General features: G+C 32.0%; 1 protein-coding gene across 1 annotated transcript in view; it reads left to right on the forward strand.

Annotated features, from left to right (window-relative positions):
• Window positions 1-20,176, forward strand: part of LOC140450196 (pyrethroid hydrolase Ces2e-like) — a 78,522-nt gene that overhangs the window by 23,427 nt on the left and 34,919 nt on the right. Inside the window, exons 5-7 of the mRNA XM_072543661.1 lie at window positions 2,418-2,609; window positions 11,504-11,679; window positions 11,981-12,116. Of these exons, the coding sequence (XP_072399762.1) occupies window positions 2,418-2,609; window positions 11,504-11,679; window positions 11,981-12,116 (504 nt within the window). The remainder of the gene's footprint in view (window positions 1-2,417; window positions 2,610-11,503; window positions 11,680-11,980; window positions 12,117-20,176) is intronic.

A 20,176-nucleotide genomic window follows, 5' to 3' on the forward strand; every position in this document is an offset into this window, starting at 1 on the left:
TTATTTTGTTGTTTTGTACGAGGATATTTTCAGTTGGATCACCCTAGCCGGTAAGATAAAATTACAAATAAATTATAAGGAAAAATCCTTCATATCATCCGCCATTGTTAGTAAAATTCAGACCTATTTTAATTTCGTCTTTGATAGGTATTTCATATATTTTATACATGTCATAGTTCACCTTATTTCATTAAGGAAAATGTTTTATACCTAAATAAATTATAAGTATTAGATTCAATATCTCAAATTTTTATTTCCTTTCAAGAGTGAAAGCACACATTTATTTATATCAATTTCATACCGTTAAAACCGGCTAATATTTCTTTTTTTTTTCCTATTCTATAATATATAAAGATCATGTTTTCCGTTAAAATTATCTATTTAATATATCCATACATTATAAAAACATTGTCACACCATTCGAAGGTCACTATTTACCGAAAACCATTAAGGTTTTTAATTCAATTTAAGGTCACTTGCTGACATTTTTTATATCGCCTTTCAAGGTTGATAACCCTTGTGTTTTTCCTTACCTTTTGTATATACAAAGAACATGAAGTAACACAATTGTTCCTTTTAGCCTACTCCCAGAATCCAGTTGCAAGTCAGGGGAAGAAATCTTTTTTAGTTTTGGGGTTATACTTTCTTAGGACAGGGGGAAGAAGTTCCACGTCCGTTTATGGGAAATTAAAAAGAATTTTTAGTTGGAAGTTGGAGTTTAGAATTTGTCTAAGAGTACCTGATACAGGGAATCCAGGTTTGGTACCTTTTACCACCTGAGTCTAGTTCTCCACCGGATCATCTTCGAGGGAAACCTACGGAAACCGGCAGGAAGAACTGACTTTTATTTTTGTTATCATTCAATTATTTTAAATAACTTTTGCTACGTCCTCTTCAAGGTTTTAACTTTTGGTTTCACTTTAATTTAAAAATATCCTTAATAATAAATATCTTCAATTTAAAAAAAAAACATTTATCATTGTAATTTAATTTAATTATTTATTGTCTACCAAGGGATGAGGTTATAACTCTCCCTTGAATTTCTCTTTGTTAGGTTATCGTGTGCACACATATCCGGAGAATTTTCCCTTAAAACCCTAAACAATTATTGAACGAAAACTAAACTATTAGTGAGTAGTATATAATTATATTTATTATTTATACATTATTATTGGATATAACTTTTGTCACGATTTGAAATTAAGGGGTATATCAGGGGCAAATTGTTTTATAATTATATTCAGGGATTTTACTGTAAATATAGCTATAGTTAACTGTACATAAGAGGTGGTGGTTTAGTATATAAGCTTTTAAAATAGTTTGTACCTAAGTTTGGTAATTATTAAAGTTGTGGTTAAAATTTAATATTTCAATTAGTACCTATCTTTCATATTTCAGCAATACAAGATATCTCGGAAGAAAACATTTAACTTCCTGGCGCCCAAGCATTCATTAGAGCAACTTTTATCTTTCATCTGTTTATTTCTTGGTGGTTTTCTTGTCATTAGTTCTTATATCTTACGGTCTCTGTAGGGCATGCAAATTGGCCGAATCCTTCTTTGAGTGTCGAGTGGTCATTCTCCTGCATAGTCGTTAGCCAACACTTAATTCTGCTATATTTTAAAATTCATATTTACCCTTTATTTATTTCTTTTACATAATTTATTTCTATCTAATCCCTTCCATCTTCCGTTATTCCACATATTAGTTCGTTGGTGTATCAAGGTGCATTTTAGAGTTCACCCTTTTGCTACACTGGATAGAGTCACCCAGACTTCTTAGCAAATTTTTGTTACATAAGCACAATTTTTGTTACAAGATGGCAGGTTATCTTTTATTCTGGTCACATTTTTAAAGGTGATGATCTTGTTGCCATTTGGGTTGGCCATCCTTACTAAACCAATCTTCTTATTCCAATTCGGATACCAAATTGTTTAGTTTTTTTGATGGTTTGGGGATCAAGTAAAGTTCACTTAGATTGACTAACTTTATTTAACTCACTTACTATAAAAAAAACTGACTAACTAAATAAACTAAATAACTAATATCTCATTAACAATTATAAATACATTATTAATTTTTGCCTACAATAGTATGGGTATCACTTACAAACACACTTGTCTGATTACTGTCATCCAAGAGACTCCTCAGCTGTTTTTATACACGAACAGATGTTCTAGAGATCGATAGCGAAGGTATGAACCGAATCAGCGCTTTTAACACGAATTCTCAGAAAAAAATCCCGATTACAGCATTGATAAAATACTAGGTAGAATTTTCGAGATAATTACAGGACCCTAATTACAGTCACATAACAATATCTCAAGCATATGTATACTTCTTAGATATTAATTAAAAAATTATAAAACCTATCTCATGTATGTGAATAATTAGCTTATTATCCAAACAATCAATAGGTTTTGCTACAACAGAAGATGATGTTATTCCTGGTAACCTTGGCATGAAGGATGTGCAACTTGCTTTAAGATGGGTAAACAAAAATATTCGTGGATTTGGGGGCAATCCAAATCAAGTTATAATAGCTGGAGAAAGTTGCGGTTCCATGGGGGTCGGAATGCTACTAATGGGCCCGTTTAGTGATGGAGTGAGTAAGTACTAAATTGTTTGTATTTTCTATTTTTCATATATGAGTTTTTACAAGTTTGGATAATTGTTCAGACATAAGTACTGACGTTTTCACTATGTCGTTCAGGTGTAATAACACTATCGTCTTATATTAGGTGTTTCTCTCTTTCTTACCTTTTTTTATGATTCTCTCTTCTTTGATATAAACGTTTTCTTTCTTAGTAAACTTTAGAAGCTACACAATTTTTTTAAATAAATTACATTATACTTAAACCCAAAAACTACGCAACTTATAAGAAAGATAATTAATTAATAAAAACAATAGACAAATTTTCCATGTGTCTTTAAAAATGTAGTATATCTTATGCGTCTTTGATGTTTTTGATCTATTTATGTAGTACTCTATATATCTCTCTTCTTCTTCATGTGCCTTGTCAGTTCCGAACGTTGGCAATCAACATGGCTATTCTGACTTTGTTTACGGCAGCTCTGAATAGTTCAGCAGATGACAATCCGAACCATTGCCGCAAGTTTTGGAGCCACGAGTGTCTTCTCCTCCCTGGACCCCTTCTGCTGTCTATTTTCCCTTGAACGATCAGCTGTAGTACACTATATTTATTATGTCTCATAACGTGACCTAAGTATTCCAACTTTCTTTTCTTTATACTTATTCCTACCTCTCTCTCTTTACCTATCCGGCGTAGTACCTCTTCGTTGGTCACGTGCTCAGTCCAGGATATACGTAATATACGTCGGTAAGCCCACATTTCGAAGGCCTCTACTTTTTTCATCAATGTTGACTGTCCACGCCTCCGTTCCATATAACAAAACCGGGAATACATAACATTTCAGAAGTCGAATTTTGAGAGGTAGGGTGAGGCTTTTAGAGGTAAAAATTTGCTTCATGTTAGTGAACGATGCTCTTGACTTTTCTACTCTTATACGTATTTCCTTCGCTTGATCCCAATTTGAGTTAACTGTTGTTCCCAAGTAGATGTACGAATCCACGTGTTCAATTCTTTCATTGTCTAATATCAGTTGCTGTGGTGGTTGTTGGGTTTTGCTTACTAACATCCATTTGGTTTTTGTGATATTTAGTCTGAGTCCGTATTGTGCACTTGTTTTTTGTATCTTACTCATAAGGCAACTCAGTTCCTCCATGCTACTTGCTAGAATCACAGTGTCATCAGCATAACTTATGTTATTAATTATTTCTCCATTTATCTTTGTGCCTTCTGTGCTTTCCTCCAGCACTGTCTTAAATACTTCTTCTGAGTATATAATATTAAAGAGAATAGGAGACAAGATACAGCCCTGTCGTACCCCTTTCTTGATCTCAATTTTATTGGTCAATGTAGATCCTACTTTCACTTTAGCTGTTTGACCCCAATAGAGACTCGCTATATATCTCTCTATAATGCCTTAATTGTCCACAGCTTCCCTTAGACCCCCTGAATGAAGTTTTTGCCACTCTTTTCTATCTTGTATCCTTTTCATACAGTTTAAAGCAAGTCTCTCTTTATGTCATAGGTCCACATCCATAGCGTTCTGGACGTCATTCCACATCGTTCTCTTCTGACGCTCATCCGTCGACCAACATGTTTAGCCTAATTCTATTTTAGATGCAAAATATCCTTAAAAGCAGTCTTGTATCTTTTGCTAAGTTTTTGTTGTTTGACATAAGTCAAAGGTCTTTTTGAAGTCTACAATAAAAAGTATAAGAGTTGTGTTATATTCAATGCATTTCTCGATCAGAACTCTTTTTTTTATTTACAAAAAACTCGCTTCAACCTAATAAGGTTATGAGCGGAACGGTAACAATTAATTAAACTTTGATTAGTAAATAATTAAAGTCTTTTAAAACAACGGTAGTTTGTCTATAGTGTTTTTTGAATTTTAAATGTCTTTAAGTTTGTTTGGTAAATGGTATTTAATTCTGTGACTAATAAACTTTTCGCACTTTTCACTATCATAATTATGTTTTACCGTAAGGGGTGAACCACACTCATCACAAATTGGGCGTTTTTCATTCTTAAACAAATGTTCATGAGTAGACTTAGGCAAATAAGCAAATTGCATATTTTGCATATAATGCATAAAAATGCAAAAATAAGCGATATGCAAATTTTGCATATTGCATATTTGCATATTTTTATAAAAGTGGGTATAAAGTGCATATAATTTGAAAATTTGATGTTAACTATATATTTTTATATTCAAACTTACAGATAGCATGACAATGCCAATATTAAATTTTGTTTTATAATCACTTGGTATTCAAATTCTTGGTATAGTAACTAATAAAAGACAGCGGCTTATAGTTTTGTCACGTTTTGTCCTGGAATTAAGGGTTTGTGTTTGCCAGTTTATGTCTCTAGGTAAAAATTTTTATAAGGTCAGTTTCACTTGGTGTTACTTTTATTGTAAAATTGGAGGCGTAAACAACGTGTATTTTCTAATTGTGAATAATTATTGTGCTTTGAAATGCCTAAAATAAGCAATGTTTTAACTTGGATAAAACCTTACAAAGAGCTATGGATATGGATAAAGTTTATTGCTCATGTTGTGGCAAAACCGTAAGTACATACGTATTATTTTTTATTTTATTTTAAAAATTTACACGATGGTACAAACAAAGATTTTAAAATTGGTGATTATGTTTAAGAAAAGTACCGACACAAGGCTAGTTCGCAATAAATACACAATTTTTAAACTCCGTGAGATAAAAAATAGGATACCTATTTAAAATTCAAATCATTCAATAGTCTACTGAAAGGTCAAAATAAAAACATATATCATATTGGACTTAATTAATTAAGTGCTTTTAATTTATGCTCACAGTATTTTTTCTTTAAATGTAAACAGAAAAGACCAAGAGCCTTTTGTAAATATTTGGGGGTTCTTCCTTCTTTGCAGTCATTTCTTGACATTTTCAAGATTACTACACCGATTTTTATTTGATTTAATTTAAATATTTTAATTGTTATGCAAAAACAATTCATTTTTAAATTATTTCTACAATCTTAGATTTTAAAACTGGGTACAACTATAGAACATTTATATTCTTGTTTAGATTTTATCTGAAAAAAAATTTTCAATAGATCAGCATGTCAGAACCGCGAAACATTTACCTAAAAAGTAAAAAAAAAAAACGGAAAAAAAATTTTCCGGTGAAAAATATCAACCTTCAGTGTCCAAGTGCTTTCAGCCAAGTTCCAAAAAACAAACCGAACAAGAAACTTTTAACGAAGACTTTTGTCGTGCATTAGTACTTCTAATGTACCACTTTCAAAATTATCTAATGAAAACTTTAGTTCTTTTTTAAAAAATATTGCAAACAAAACATTTCCAGTGAACGAACTCTAAAGAAAAATAAAGTCAATTTGTTATACTCCTCAGTTATCCACAACATAAAAGCCGAAATAGGTAATATTACTTTTACATATGTGTGGGCGAGACCACTGACTCGTCAGGAAGATACATTGTGCACTTATTGATTAATGTACTGAGCGATGAAACCTTTCCAAAATCGTATTTAATTTCCTGTAAGTAAGTGGAAAAAACCAACGCTCTAACAATATCACAGTTTCTACAAGAAGCATTAGCGAACTTTTTTCTTCCTGCTGCTGTGCCTAATCATAAATTATTGATTATTTTATCTGATCCCGCACCATATATGGTGAAAGCAGGACAAAATTTAAAAATATTTTATCTAAACTTAATACATGTCAGTTGTTTAGCGCATGGAATAAACAGAGTTGCGGAGGAAGTAAGAACAAAATTTCCACTAGTTAACAGTTAAATAGCGGGCATCAAAAGGGTATTCCTGAAATCACCTGTAAGAACACAATATTACAGAGATATGCTTCCTGCAGTTCCACTGTCACCGCAACCCATTTTAACACGTTGGGGAACATGGTTGGAAGCAGCTAATTTCTATGCTGATCATTTTGTTGATTAAAAAAAAAAATAATTAACCTTTTAGCAGATGATAGTTGCCAATCTTTATTGAAAGCTAAGTAAGTATTCCAAAATAACATCCTCTAACAGCAACTGCCATTTATAAAATCAAATTATAGTTTTGTCCAGAAAACTATAACTTAATTAGAATCCTCCAAATTATCATTGTTAGAGAGTACAGTTTTAATAAAAGAATTTGAGTTATGGTGTCAAAACGTTAAAGGTACTAATGGAAAGGAAATTTTTCAAAAATTTAAAGTAACCATGGAAAAAAAATAGTAGTTACTAGGTTCTTTTTGAAGTGGTTCAAGTACTAGCTGGGACATTTTCCGAACCCCTTAATTTAGAACCATCTAGTATAGTAAATTTGAAAAATGCCTCAGTTACATCAGTTGATGTCAAAAGAAGATTTTCTATTTACAAATTTATGTGTCCAGATAGAGCCATAAGTTTTTATTAGAAAATTTTGAACATCACTTGATAATCTATTGTTACCACAATTAAAATTAAAATTTTATGTTAAAATAATTGTATATATTATGTATTTATATTATTGTAAGTATTTTTGTAAATAAAAAAATATTCTAAATATTGGTTATTACATGCAAATTTTCTAGATAAATATGCATATTTTGCATAAAATACTGCATATCTTTGCATAAAATACTGCATATTTATGCGCATATTTCATAATTTTTTATTTGCATATTTGCCTAAGTCTATTCATGAGATAACTGGGTAGGTCTAAGTCGTAACGGAAAATAATTATTTGCTTTCGTCTAGATACCTCGAGTGAATACCATGGACCAATCTTCCTGTTAAGGACCATTTAGCATCTGTTTGAGAACTGGTTCCAGTTGTCGAGCAGGTGCTTTATAAACTAGCTTTTTAGATCCATACTTATAGATTGGGGTAATGGGGAATTATGTTGTCGTTTATAGCTTCTTTGGCAATTTTCTTTTCTGCTTCGTTACCTGCTATTCCAACATGTGATGTGAGTTAGAAAAATTTGATGCTTGTATCATTAGTATATAATTTATTTAGTTTTTCTTTTATTAGTAAAGCTAAAGGATACTTGTGTGAATATTATTCTGATTATTTGTAGTGATGACAAAGAATCTGTCACGATTAATATTTTGTTCATCTTATTTGAATTTGCGTGTAGTATCGCTCTGTAAATTTCATAGAGTTGCTTTCTCAACTTAATCAATTGCTTTCATCAGGTCCTCGTAGACACATCGTCTCAGGACCAGCAACTTCACTTGGAGTCATACGTCGCCATGTTACCAAATCCAATGATAACTTTAACATCACAGAATATGCCACCATATAATGTAAACTAAATTTAAATAACAATTTTAAACGGGTTGTCACCCACATATTTAGTGGCTCAATACATGTATACCCACCTAGTGCACTGATGATGGAATATGGATTCCGAAAACGTTTTGTGATATAGCCCGATTGGGTTTTTAAATTATATACCTTTTATAAAGGATTTTTAATAAAAATTTTTGTATATATTTGACTTTATATATAGTACTCCTCGACTGACATAGTTCTGATTGGGTCGGTTGGTGCAAAATCAAGTGTAACCTTTCAGGTTGTGCGTTGAGTTATTTTTAAAGTGCGTTTCTTGTAAAGAAATAAAATCTGGTGTATAATCTGAGAGAAGAAGCTGTAGCATGGTTAAATTGATATAATACTTGTTTAAATTTCATTGTAATATACTATTGAAAATGATTTATGATAGTTGAAACACATGAATCACTATCGGGTTCAGATGTTTTATGTTCTAATAGTTTTTCTAGTTTTTTACGTAGTCGTGTGATTTGGTTTTTTAATTTTGAGTCAGAGACAGAGTAAAACATGACAAATTAATGACTCTAATGCAAGAAATTGGAATTGACAACAAAGATCTTAGAATTATCATAAACATTTACTACAATCAAACGGCCAAAATCAAAATAGAAGACCAGTTAACTGATAAAATTGCAATAGAACGTGGAGTACGACAGGGCTGTATTTTGTCTCCATTGTTGTTCGACATTTATTCTGAATGGGTATTTAAGGAAGCTTTAGACGGTTGTGCGAAAGGAATACTAATAAACGGTGAATGGTTGAATAATATTAGATATGGAGATGACACTATAGTTTTTGCCGATAATCTAAATGTCTTACAGATATTAACAAATCGCATAACAGAAGTCAGCAACAGATACGGACTAGCTCTTAACATAAAGAAAACCAAATTTATGACAATTAGTAAAAAACCAATACTAAACGCTCAACTTACAATCAACCAACATAATATCGAAAGAGTCGAGCAATATACATATCTAGGTACCAATTTAAATAGCCAATGGGACCACTCAACAGAAATTAAACAGCGAATAATAAAAGCAAAAGCAGCATTCGTTAGAATGAGAACCATTTTCAACAGTCGAGACATATCATTAAAAACAAAATGCCGTCTATTGAACTGCTACATATTCACAGTTCTGCTCTACGGAATGGAAGCATGGACACTGACTGTTGCATCTATGAATCGGCTCGAAGCTTTCGTAATGTGGTGTTATAGGCGCATCTTACGTATATCCTAGGTTGACAGAGTTACTAATGTGGAGGTCCTGCGTAGAATGGGGAAAGAATGTGAAATTCTCATGACCGTCAAAACTAAAAAGTTGGAATATCTAGGACATGTAATGAGAAATCAAGAACGTTACGGCCTTCTCCAGCTGATTCTCCAAGGGAAAGTAAAGGGTAAGAGAGGACCGGGAAGAAGACTCATTTCCTGGCTTCAAAATTTACGAAAGTGGTATAACACGACTACCACTGAACTGTTCTACGCTGCAATAAATAAAGTAAAGATAGCCGTGATGATCGTCAACATCCGGAATGGATAGGCACTTTAAGAAGAAGAATTTTGAGTCTTTAAAATGAGCATGAGTGTCAACAAGCATTTTAATCAGTAATGTTAAATCCGGTGTATAATCGTTAAAAAGATTAAACATCTTTAACTCCGTATGTCTCATTTGGTAAATTCCGAAATTGATCGTAGTTTAAGACATATGATATTGAATGTTTATTAATAAATCTTTTAGCAGCTTCTTCGGTTTCTATTGGTACTTTAATTGTTATGTTAATTTGGTTTTGAAATTTCTGGCCTATTTGTATCTGTTGTTCTTGGGGTGGGTCTTGAATGGATGGTATTATGTTTTTATCAGGTGCAGAATTGATGTTGGCCCTTATTTTTTTGATTATAGAATTATTTTATTACATATTTTGTTAAATAAGTTGGTTGACAGTCTTTCTGTTGGAGATAGAGTTTGCGATAGATGTCTATTGGTTGACTCTGTTGATTTTTCCGTTATTGGAACGGACAGATTTGACACCTCCATCAAATTGCTTAAAAGTGGAGAAGTTGTTGAACTACTATCGTAGCTGTCTGTTGAAAGAATCTGCGAAGTAATATTGTGAGGTTGATTCGAAGTTGAAATAGAATTTAGTATATTAGAATTGATTAGGGGAGAGGATTCTGATGGACATTGTGAGGCAAGATTACTATTTTGTTGGTCGCTTGATAAAAATACTTTGTAACTAACATTATCATGATAGACCACGATAAATTCAGGTATGGGTATAATGTCTATGTACACTTAACGCCTAAAATTGAGTAAGTGGCGATATTCAGGATTTGTAGTTCCAATTCTCAAAAATGTTACTGGTGACATCAATTTCAAGCCTAGATTTTGGAAAAGATTGCTCAATATTTCGTGTGAGATTGTTGAAGTAACATTAACAAAGAGAAGTCGTTCTGATGGGGATATTAGTCTACGTTCTAAGAGTACTTTAATATTTATTTTGATGGATTTTGTTTTATTGAAGAAATCATCAACTACAGCTTTACTGGAAAGATAAGTGCATACTCAATTATTAGAGATTCTTGACGAATAAATATTATTTTTTTGTTAAGCGAATAGTCCTAGTTGCAACAGATAATCTTGCAATTTTGCGCTATTAGTTTAATTATAGACGATAACATGTTCTTTTAGTGGAAATTTTAAGTTGTTTGTTGAGATGCAACAGCAGAGTACTTTGGTTTGCTTTGAGAAGTGGTGAGAATATCCATTGATGATAAATTATTATTCGTCATTTAATTTTACTTAAATACTTAATTTATTATAATTATAAAAATATTCCAATTATGGCTCTGATTTTAAGTGTTGTTGATAAAAAACCAGTCGGTGTTGTGTTGATATGATGATTTTATTAAGATCGATTTCCAAAATAAATATATTAATTCAATCTCATTAATGTTCTCTTACTTACTTTTTTATGTCTTCTTATAACACTAACTATTATAAACAGGTATATCATTTACTATGGTGAAAATACTAGTATAAAATTGCGAATTTATCGGAGCTGAAATAAAACACACTATACGATTCGGAAATCAGATCCGCTTTTCGATCAGAACTTTTGTTACTAACAGATGATCATTCGTTCCGAATCTTAATTTAAAAACTGCTTGTTCACATATATGTTATTTCTATTACCTATTTAACGAACACATTTGTTTTAGAATCAGCCGATTTCCTGTAAGATCTCATTTCTATTTGTTTCAATCTTTCTCAATTTTTGATTTTTTGCACGTTTTAGCTTTTATTTTCTTTTATTGCATTTTAAATTGCTACCGCATTCTGTTATCTTTTGTGTATTCTAATCTCTTTTCGTATCTCCCTATTTATTGACCTGTATTACTGCGTAGTTCTATCTGACAGTTTTCTTTGTTTTTCCATCAACAGCTTTGTTCTGTAAATTACTCTATGTATTTTATTTTTATTTGGGACAATACTTTTTGATATTTTTAATAAATTACAAATCAAGAAAATCTTACAATTAAATCTAAGTAAAATAGTAAAGACAACATGCTAAGTGTGCCTTGTTCTTTCAGAGCTTTTTCATGGAGCTATAATGGAAAGCAGTTCTCAGTTAGGAGGTGTTTATCAAAAAAATGCCAGAGAAAATGCTTTTAAACTTGGGAAACTTGTTAACTCTTCTTTCTCCTCTGAGGATTCAAACGACTTGTTGGATACTCTACAACGAGCTAGTACTGAGAATATTTATAATGTAAGTTTATCAACAAAATAAATATTTTATTATTATTTAATTGTTTATCAATATATCAAAAATACTGCCAAGATTAGAAAAATATATGGTAGCCGAGTAATCCAGAAATGAAATCCAACTTTAACATAAACAAGAAATGCCAAAGTTTTGGTAAAAATGTTAATTTTAATAAAATTTTAAAACTTTTAAAACCCTTGATTACTTTTTTATTAAAAAACCTTTTTTCCCATATATTAATCGTAATCGCAGCTCTAGACATGCTTTCACTGAAAATTTTTGCCAATTTATAAATTCATTACAGGCAGGAGTTTCTTATGGAACGGTGACAGAGAAGACTGGTGATTTTTCTTTCCCTCCACTTCAGTCGTTTATGGACAAAAATTTCAAAAATATACCAGTTCTTATTGGAATAAATTCAGAAGAATGGATAAGATTTGGTAATTATAAGTCTTTATTTATTTAGATGTTTTATGTTTATCCTAACAAAAAAATTTTTTTTGCAAAAAATACTTTCTTAGTAACATTCAGGACTAGACTTGTCTCCTTAAACACTGGTGGCGCATAAAGTATCCTTCAAATAGAGGTATCCATTAAAGGAAGAACATTTAATATTATGTAAATTAAAATTATTTAAATACGCAAGGTATTCATGAGTTCTATTTTTACAAGAGCGGCGTATTTTAATTGATTATCGATAATGTGACAAGGAATAATAATAGTCCAGCATTAAATATCCGATTTCTAGTGAATATTGATATATTTGCTGTGTACTAACTAACTTTCTAAACGCCCAACGTTTGTAATTTTGAAAAAAAAATCTGAACATGTCTAACCAACCTCCTCACTCCTAAAAAATCTACCACCACCAATCAACCCCAATGCACATGTCAACCGCTACCTTAAATTATTCATCCGCCAGAAGCATACCCCGTCGATCATATTTTATATTGCAGCGGCTCTTGCAAAAGCTGCCCTAAATATTTTGGCGGGTAAATTAAGTTGGTGCAGCATAAGTTGTAAATAATCTTCACTTTGTGAGAGTAGTACTTCTTCTACTATTACTTTTATTGTTTTGTTTTGGTATATATTTTCGATCCTTTTAATTACGTACGTCCTTTAATTTAAACCTGTCAAAAGCCTTCTTAAGGTACACGAGACACATATATGTCGGTTTGTTGTATGCTAATGATTTCTCTTGAACCTGTCTCATTATAAATGTAGCGTGGGTGCATAATCTTCTTGACCTAAAACCTTCTTTTTCTTCTGCTAGTGTTATAATTTCTTTCAGTTTATTTTTTATCTCTTTTGTTGCTAGTTTTAGTATTGTGTTTATTAAATAATTATTTTCCTTGTAATTTTCCGGGTCTGATTTGTCTACGTTTTTGAAGAGAAGTACTTATTAGGATGCTTGATCTTCATTCTTGTGGTATTCTGTTGTGTTTTAATATTTTTGGATTAGTTTTAATAGTTGTTTGGTCAGATCTGGTCCTTAATATTTCCTTTACCTCTACTTCCTTAATATTTATTTCTTAGTTTGTCCTAACTTATGATGTTAGTAGTTTATTATCGTCACCTTTAGCAAATAGGAATCGAAAGTAATCTGTCCATGTTTCCTTCTAAAGTGTTTTATTTTTATTAGTTCGTTTATCTCTTTTCTATGTCCTCTCATCATTCTTCATATTTCTTTTTGTGTTTCATGGAAGTCTTATTCCATGGGTTTTGAAAAGCTCTGCCAGTATTCCTTTTTTATTTGCCTGACCAAATTATTCGTTTTATTTCTTATTCGTTTGTAGTTGTTGTATACCTGTTGTGTTTGTTGTGTTCTGTATTGTATAAAGTTATTCTTCATTACATTTTGTCTTCACTTCCTCCTTTAACTATGGGGTTTTCTTTTTTGATATGTTAGTGTTCGTTACTTTACTCTCTTTGAGTGATTCTGTTGCTGCTTTTATCATCATCATCATCACTGGCTCGACAACCCTTTTTGGGTCTTGGTTTGTTTCAGGATTCTTCTCCATTCTGATCTGTTTCGTATTTTTTTTCTCCAGTTTTTTATTTTTAAGGTTGCTATATCATTTTCTAGTTGTTCTAAGTATCTCAGCTTCGGTCTTCCTCTTGTTTTTTTTCCTACTGGCATCTATTTAAATATTTTGTTTGGTATTTCGCCTTCTTCCATTCTTTCTACATGTCCTATCCAACACAGCTGTCCTATTATAATGAACGTTATAATATCCGGATCCTGGTATATTTTGTATAGTTCAGAGTTGTATCTTCTTCGCCATATTCCGTTTTCTTTTGTGCCCTTATATATGTGTCGCAAGATTTTTCTTTCGAATGTGGCTAACAACGTTTCGTCTCTTTTAGTGAGTGTCCAGGTTTCTGAGCCGTATGTGAGTACTGGTCTTATTTTATATATCTGTTGCTGCTTTAATTATGTTATTTTTGGGTTTTTTTTTCAGCTTTCCTTGATGTTATCGTTTTTAAATATTTCATTTCCAGCAATCTTCTCTAATATTCTTTTTCTGTAGAAAAGTATTCCGTGGATTTCTTGTTTAGTTCTTCGACTCTGACTTGCGTTTTTGTTGGGGCCGCTTTTGCGTGTATATTATATTATTATTCTTATTTTACATAATACTATAGTCGTTTACGACGATTATGTTTGATGCATGTGTTGTTTATACCATAATATATCATAGATCTTTGTCCATGGGTGTTATTGAATCAATATTTGTGTTGGTTATTGTGGTCAAAAACTGTGATGTTTATTTTAAGTTCGGTATTTGTGCAGAAGTTTATCATCGGTGTTCCATTTTCGTTTTTAACATTTACAATGTTGAAAAGCAAAAGGAACTACGTTCCGTCTTTGATAATTACATCAGTCTTAGCCAAAATATCTCCGAAGCTATTTTCTTGTGACGTCTTCGCATCAGTACATCACGTATAAAGTCTCCACTATCCTCTTTTCCTTTCCAGTTTTTCTTGTATAACCAATCGCATCAACTCGTATTTTTACCAAATCTGATTAAGCCCCAGTGTACGATTTAATCGATGAGAGAATCCTAAAACATTTACCTAGGAAAGCAGTTTTCATGCTTTTATATTATCTACAATATAATACTGCAGTTATATTATATATACCTCATATTATAATGATTGGATAGCCAGGTAAATTGCCTACAAAACCTTCTTCCTATAATCCGATAAGCTTATAACCCTTGATGTCCAAAATATTCGAAAAACTACTGCTAAATAGAATAAGCAAAACTGTACCACTCGAGACCATAATACCCGAACATTAGTTTGGTTTCCGTCAAAAGTATTCAACAATCTAACAGTGTCATAGAATAGTAAATAAAATCAAGAAAAGTGTGAAAAAGGGAATATGTGTGCCTTAGTATATCTCGATATTCAGCAGGCTTTTGATAAAGTCTGACACAACGGTTTGCTATATAAACTATAATCTTTATTGCCTAGCGACATGTACCTCATCCTGAAGTTTTGTATTAACGAACGTTCGTTCTAAGTAAAAATCAATAATAATTTCTCAACCTATCACTCAATCCAATCCGGAGTTCCTCAGGGAAGTGTCCTTGGTCCCTTTCTGTACCTAATATTTACTGCTGACATACCTACTACAGATGACGTTACGTTTTAGTTTTAAACAAAGACCCAGACATAGCATCTAAAATGCTGCATAATTACTGGCATATATTAGAGAATTGGTTGAAAAAATGGAAAATTTAAGTCAATTACGAAAAATCAACCCGAATCACATTTACAACAAGAAGACGTACTTGTCCACAAGTTAGTCTAAACAATGCTCCCATTCCTGCTAGAGACGTTATGAAATATCTTGGGTTTAATTTGGACCGAAAGCTCACCTGGAAGCAACACATTAACGCCAAAAAATCTCAGCTTAATATAAAATTAAAACAAATGAATTGGTTACTTGGAAAAAAGTCACAACTGTCATTGGACAACTAAATACTGATTTACAAAGTCGTACTAAAACCAATATGGACTTACGGCGTAGAATTCTGGGGCTGTAGCAAGCCTTTAAACAGAAAAATTTTGCAGACCTTCTAATCAAAAACGCTGCATATGTTAGGTATACTGCTATATCAGCCACCAATGAAGGAACGAAGACTAAAGAGGACTTGGCCAGAAGAGCTGGTTACATAGGTGACAATGGAGAACTGTCGCCGGACGGTAACCAAATCAAGTCAGTATTGTTATCATATTTACTAATTACTTAATGTTCTGTTTATAAGTAGATTGTAAATATGCATTTAAAAATAAAAAAGAACTTATATTTTTTATTTCTTAGTATGTGACCAAAGTAGTTAGTTTTTCTTTCCTCCATAGTGTTGAGTATTTCTTTTTCTTCTTGATTTTTATTAAGGTGTCCGTGTTTGCCACGTATTCTGTCCATGACATTTTTATTTAAGTCATTGAACCTCCTCTGCACTTTACTACAACTAATTTCCGGCAACCTATTTCTGTTTGATAATACAAGGAGAAGCAAGATTGGGAGCCTACAGAGTAAAATAATTACTGATACTTTGCAATAAAGGGACATATGGGTATCACAAGGACTGACAAAGAACATTTTTAATGAGAAACCAGATCACATGACAAAAAAAATACAATTTGAAGAATTCATATAGGGTGTCTATTCCAGATAGGAATGTATGGAGACACAAGGAGTACCGTAACCAACAGGGTAAGATCTGGTATACAGATGGATCCAAAATTACAGAGGGTATGGGGGTCAGGAATACACTCTTATTCAAGAATTAGCGGAAGCTTTGCCTTGTAGAGGAAGTGCATCGTTTTTCAAGCGGAGATTTATGCGATGCTGCAATGTGCTAAAGAAAATAATAAGAGATATCTTGAAAATAGCATATCCATATATTTTCTAACAGTCAAGCGGCACTGAAGATACTGGCGTGTCAGGAAGTGACGTCTAGGCTGATTTGGGACTGCATAATAGAACTGAATGAAGTGGGAGACTGGAACAAGATTGAGCTTTTCTGGGTACAAAGAGCATCGAAGGTAGCGCAAAAGTAAATCAACTTTTTTAGAAAAAAAGGATTAAACAAATTAAACGAACCGGCTGTAACTTTGGGAATACCAAAGGCTGCAGTTTATAGGGCTGTAGAGGACTGGATCAAATAAAGTCATGCGCAATATTAAAAGAGATCCCCAAAACAAACACATGAAAGAATCTTCATAGGTAAACCATGTAGAAAAAGAACGAAAGAATTGCTTCCAAATGAGCAGGAACAAACTGAAAAAGATAACAGAAATATTGACCGAGCGTGCACTAGTAAGAGAATTTCTGACTCTGTGATAAGGAACTATATTATATTCGCCTAACAGTAAAGTAGAATATCAACAATACCGACGCGTGATATATTCATTCCCAAAATCTAGAGATGCTGAAGAGGTATCTCCTTGTTACAAAATCACTTATACTGTAACTGATTATATACAAAAGCGTATCAAAAGTAACAAGTAGAAACTGACAAGTAACGACAATCTACACCTCTAAACAAAGACGCATAATTTGCAGTTTTAACAGATATGGATTCAGTAATCCTTACGAATCACATTTATGTCTGTTGATAATTATATAATTATGTTTTAATTATATAAATATAATTTTTACTTTTAATAGCTCTATATATTGTGTGTGTGTGTGTTGGTATGATTATAGTGTCGGTTTATATTTATAGTGTTATTTAAATAAACTTAGAACTGTGAACATTTTTAAGGTGTTTGCTGTTTTCTCTCAACTAAAGTAAGTAAATTTAATATTATTTTGACTCTATTATAATAATTGTTATGATGATAAAAGGGTTGAAAGTGTCAGTCCATAATTGAAAAGATATATTAAAATGCTCAATACTCACAATTTCATATTTACTTTCAAAGTTTTACAGAAGCGATCGGCTTCGAGGCTTTCAATATTTGCCTCATCCTTAGGCCCAGCAAAGAGATTGTTTTGTTAAAAACCAATAATATAGATATCGCCAATAAGAAGTTTTCCGCTTACATCTAGGGTACTGTCTGTCTTCATCTTTTCCTTATGACACTATCATTGTAGTGAGGTGATATGTTGATCATTATATACGTATGTAAATAAAAGGTCTTACTAAGTAAAGAGCTTTAGGTCTTTACCTTGTAAGAACTTGTGACAAAAACAACAAAAAAAGGACATCATACTGCATAATATGTGATTTTCCATCTTCCACAAGTTTTTAAACTATATAAAGTCTGGATGTGGCAGCTTATACTGTATGTGTATTTGTCTTTAACTCCTTTTAATTTTATTACAAACCAGAAGATAATCCTACCTTTTTAATAATAAAAAAACTTTGACAACAACAACATATATAATGATCAACATATCAGCTCACTACAACAGATAGAGTCATAAAGGAAAAGATGAAGACAGACAGTACCCTGGATGTAAGCGGAAAACTTCTTATTGCCGATATCTATATTATTGTTTTTTAACAAAACAAACTTTTTGCTTTGCCTGAGGATGAGGCAAATATTGTAAGCCTCGAAATCGGTCGCTTCTGTAACACCTTGAAAATAAAGATTTTGAGTATTGACCTTTTTAATATATCTGTTCAATTATCTATTATCTATCTATTATCTATTATTTTATTAGAATATTAGCCTGTAAATAATATTTTGCAGGTTTGTATACACAGTCACTAAAACAAATTAATATGTCGGACACGGATTCTGCCGATGAACTCGTAAACATACCTTTAACTCCCCCCAAAAAGAGATTGAAAAAAGGCCATTTAAGCGTAAACATTAAAGAAATAATTGTAAACGTGTATAAACACGAGTTACAAGAAAATCTGGCGTTAATATTGTCCACTGTTGAGAAAAGAGTAGCCGATAAATTTGGAGTATCGGATAGTTCTGTGTTTAAAGTTATTAGAGCGATAAGAAGAATAGTGCATCAATTCTTTTTTAGAAATAAAATTCCCACGATAGATAGAGTTCTACAACAGTTCAACGACGACCCAATCTACCTGATTTCAAACGTACTACTTTTTACAAGCTTTTGAAAAAACTTCAATTCAAATTTGAAAAACGTGGCAGGAACAGTATGCTTACAGACAGAGATGACCTTGTAATCTGGAGAAGAGAATTTTTAAGGCAGATAAAAGATTGGCAATCGTAAAATATATTATTTAGATGAGACTTGGATTAACGCTGGTCATACTGAATGAAAAACATGGATTGATAAGTCAGTCACCTCATCAAGACAAGCATTTTTGGATGGACTCTCGACAGGTCTGAAAAATCCATCATGTAATTCCTGGACCCCGTTGTCCAAATATTTTTCCTAGCAGGATGGCTTATAGAAGGGCATATCTGGATTAATTTCGCATAATGTGTCCAAAGTACTGTAACTTTCGAGATTTTATGGTGGTCAGTACCTATCGGTTCTTCTTCATTCTTCTGAGGACCTCCTCATTGGTGACTCGGTCAGTCCACGGGATTTTAAGTATTCTCCGATACAGCCACATTTCAAATGCTTTCAATTTTCTGCACATATCTTCGCTCAAGGTCCACGATTCAACGCCATAAAAAAGAACAGATTAGACGTAGCATCGCAGCATTCTTACTTTTATAGCAAGAGAGAGGTTGTGGCTCTTGAAGAAGGCCCCCATTCGGTTGAAGATGGATCTAGCTTTTGATGTGGAAATGAGTAGCAATGATAAATAAAAGATACGAAATTATTCGAAATTACATAAACAAAATGGAATATTTTAAAAATGAAAAACTGTAACCCATTTTACTCATTGTACCTACGTAGTTTTCCGGTACTTATTTTTCGTAATTGGATATTACTTATATGTAATAGTAAAAAGTTTTTTTCATCATTTTTAAAGAAAATCTTTCGTTTTACATCCGCAAAGTATCTTCCTTTGTGCGTTGTCGCCTATGCAATATTGGGGACGATCTATCAATGGTTTCATATATAGTTTTGTCTCCTGAATCAAAATCTGAAAACGGCATTTTGATATGTCGAACCATCTTCGACATAACCGGCATCAAAGTCAAAAATAATGACGTCACAATTCTTCTAAATATACATTCGTTTCTGCTGACACAAATAAATGTTAAATCGAAATCGAAACATCGACTTAATAAATTTTATTTATTAATGTTAAATGTATAAGTCTATCTACCCAATAATATATGTATAAGTATTTTCCCTAACTTTTACACAAGAAGAGGTCTCTTTTTATATCATTAATGATAATATTATTACTTATTTCCAAATATTGGTCCTAAAGCGTAAAATGTATAAAAAACAACTTTCTATTTTTTGCCTTTTGATTAATACCACAATTATCTAATGATGTGTGAATGACAGTTTACAAAAACTAATATTAAAGTATACTTCTTTGGAAGATTAATCATTGATTACTATTATTTTAACAGTAATCCTAAAAATTAT

The sequence above is a fragment of the Diabrotica undecimpunctata genome, chromosome 1, assembly GCF_040954645.1.
Source record: "Diabrotica undecimpunctata isolate CICGRU chromosome 1, icDiaUnde3, whole genome shotgun sequence".
NCBI classification, from domain to species: Eukaryota; Metazoa; Arthropoda; class Insecta; order Coleoptera; family Chrysomelidae; genus Diabrotica; species Diabrotica undecimpunctata.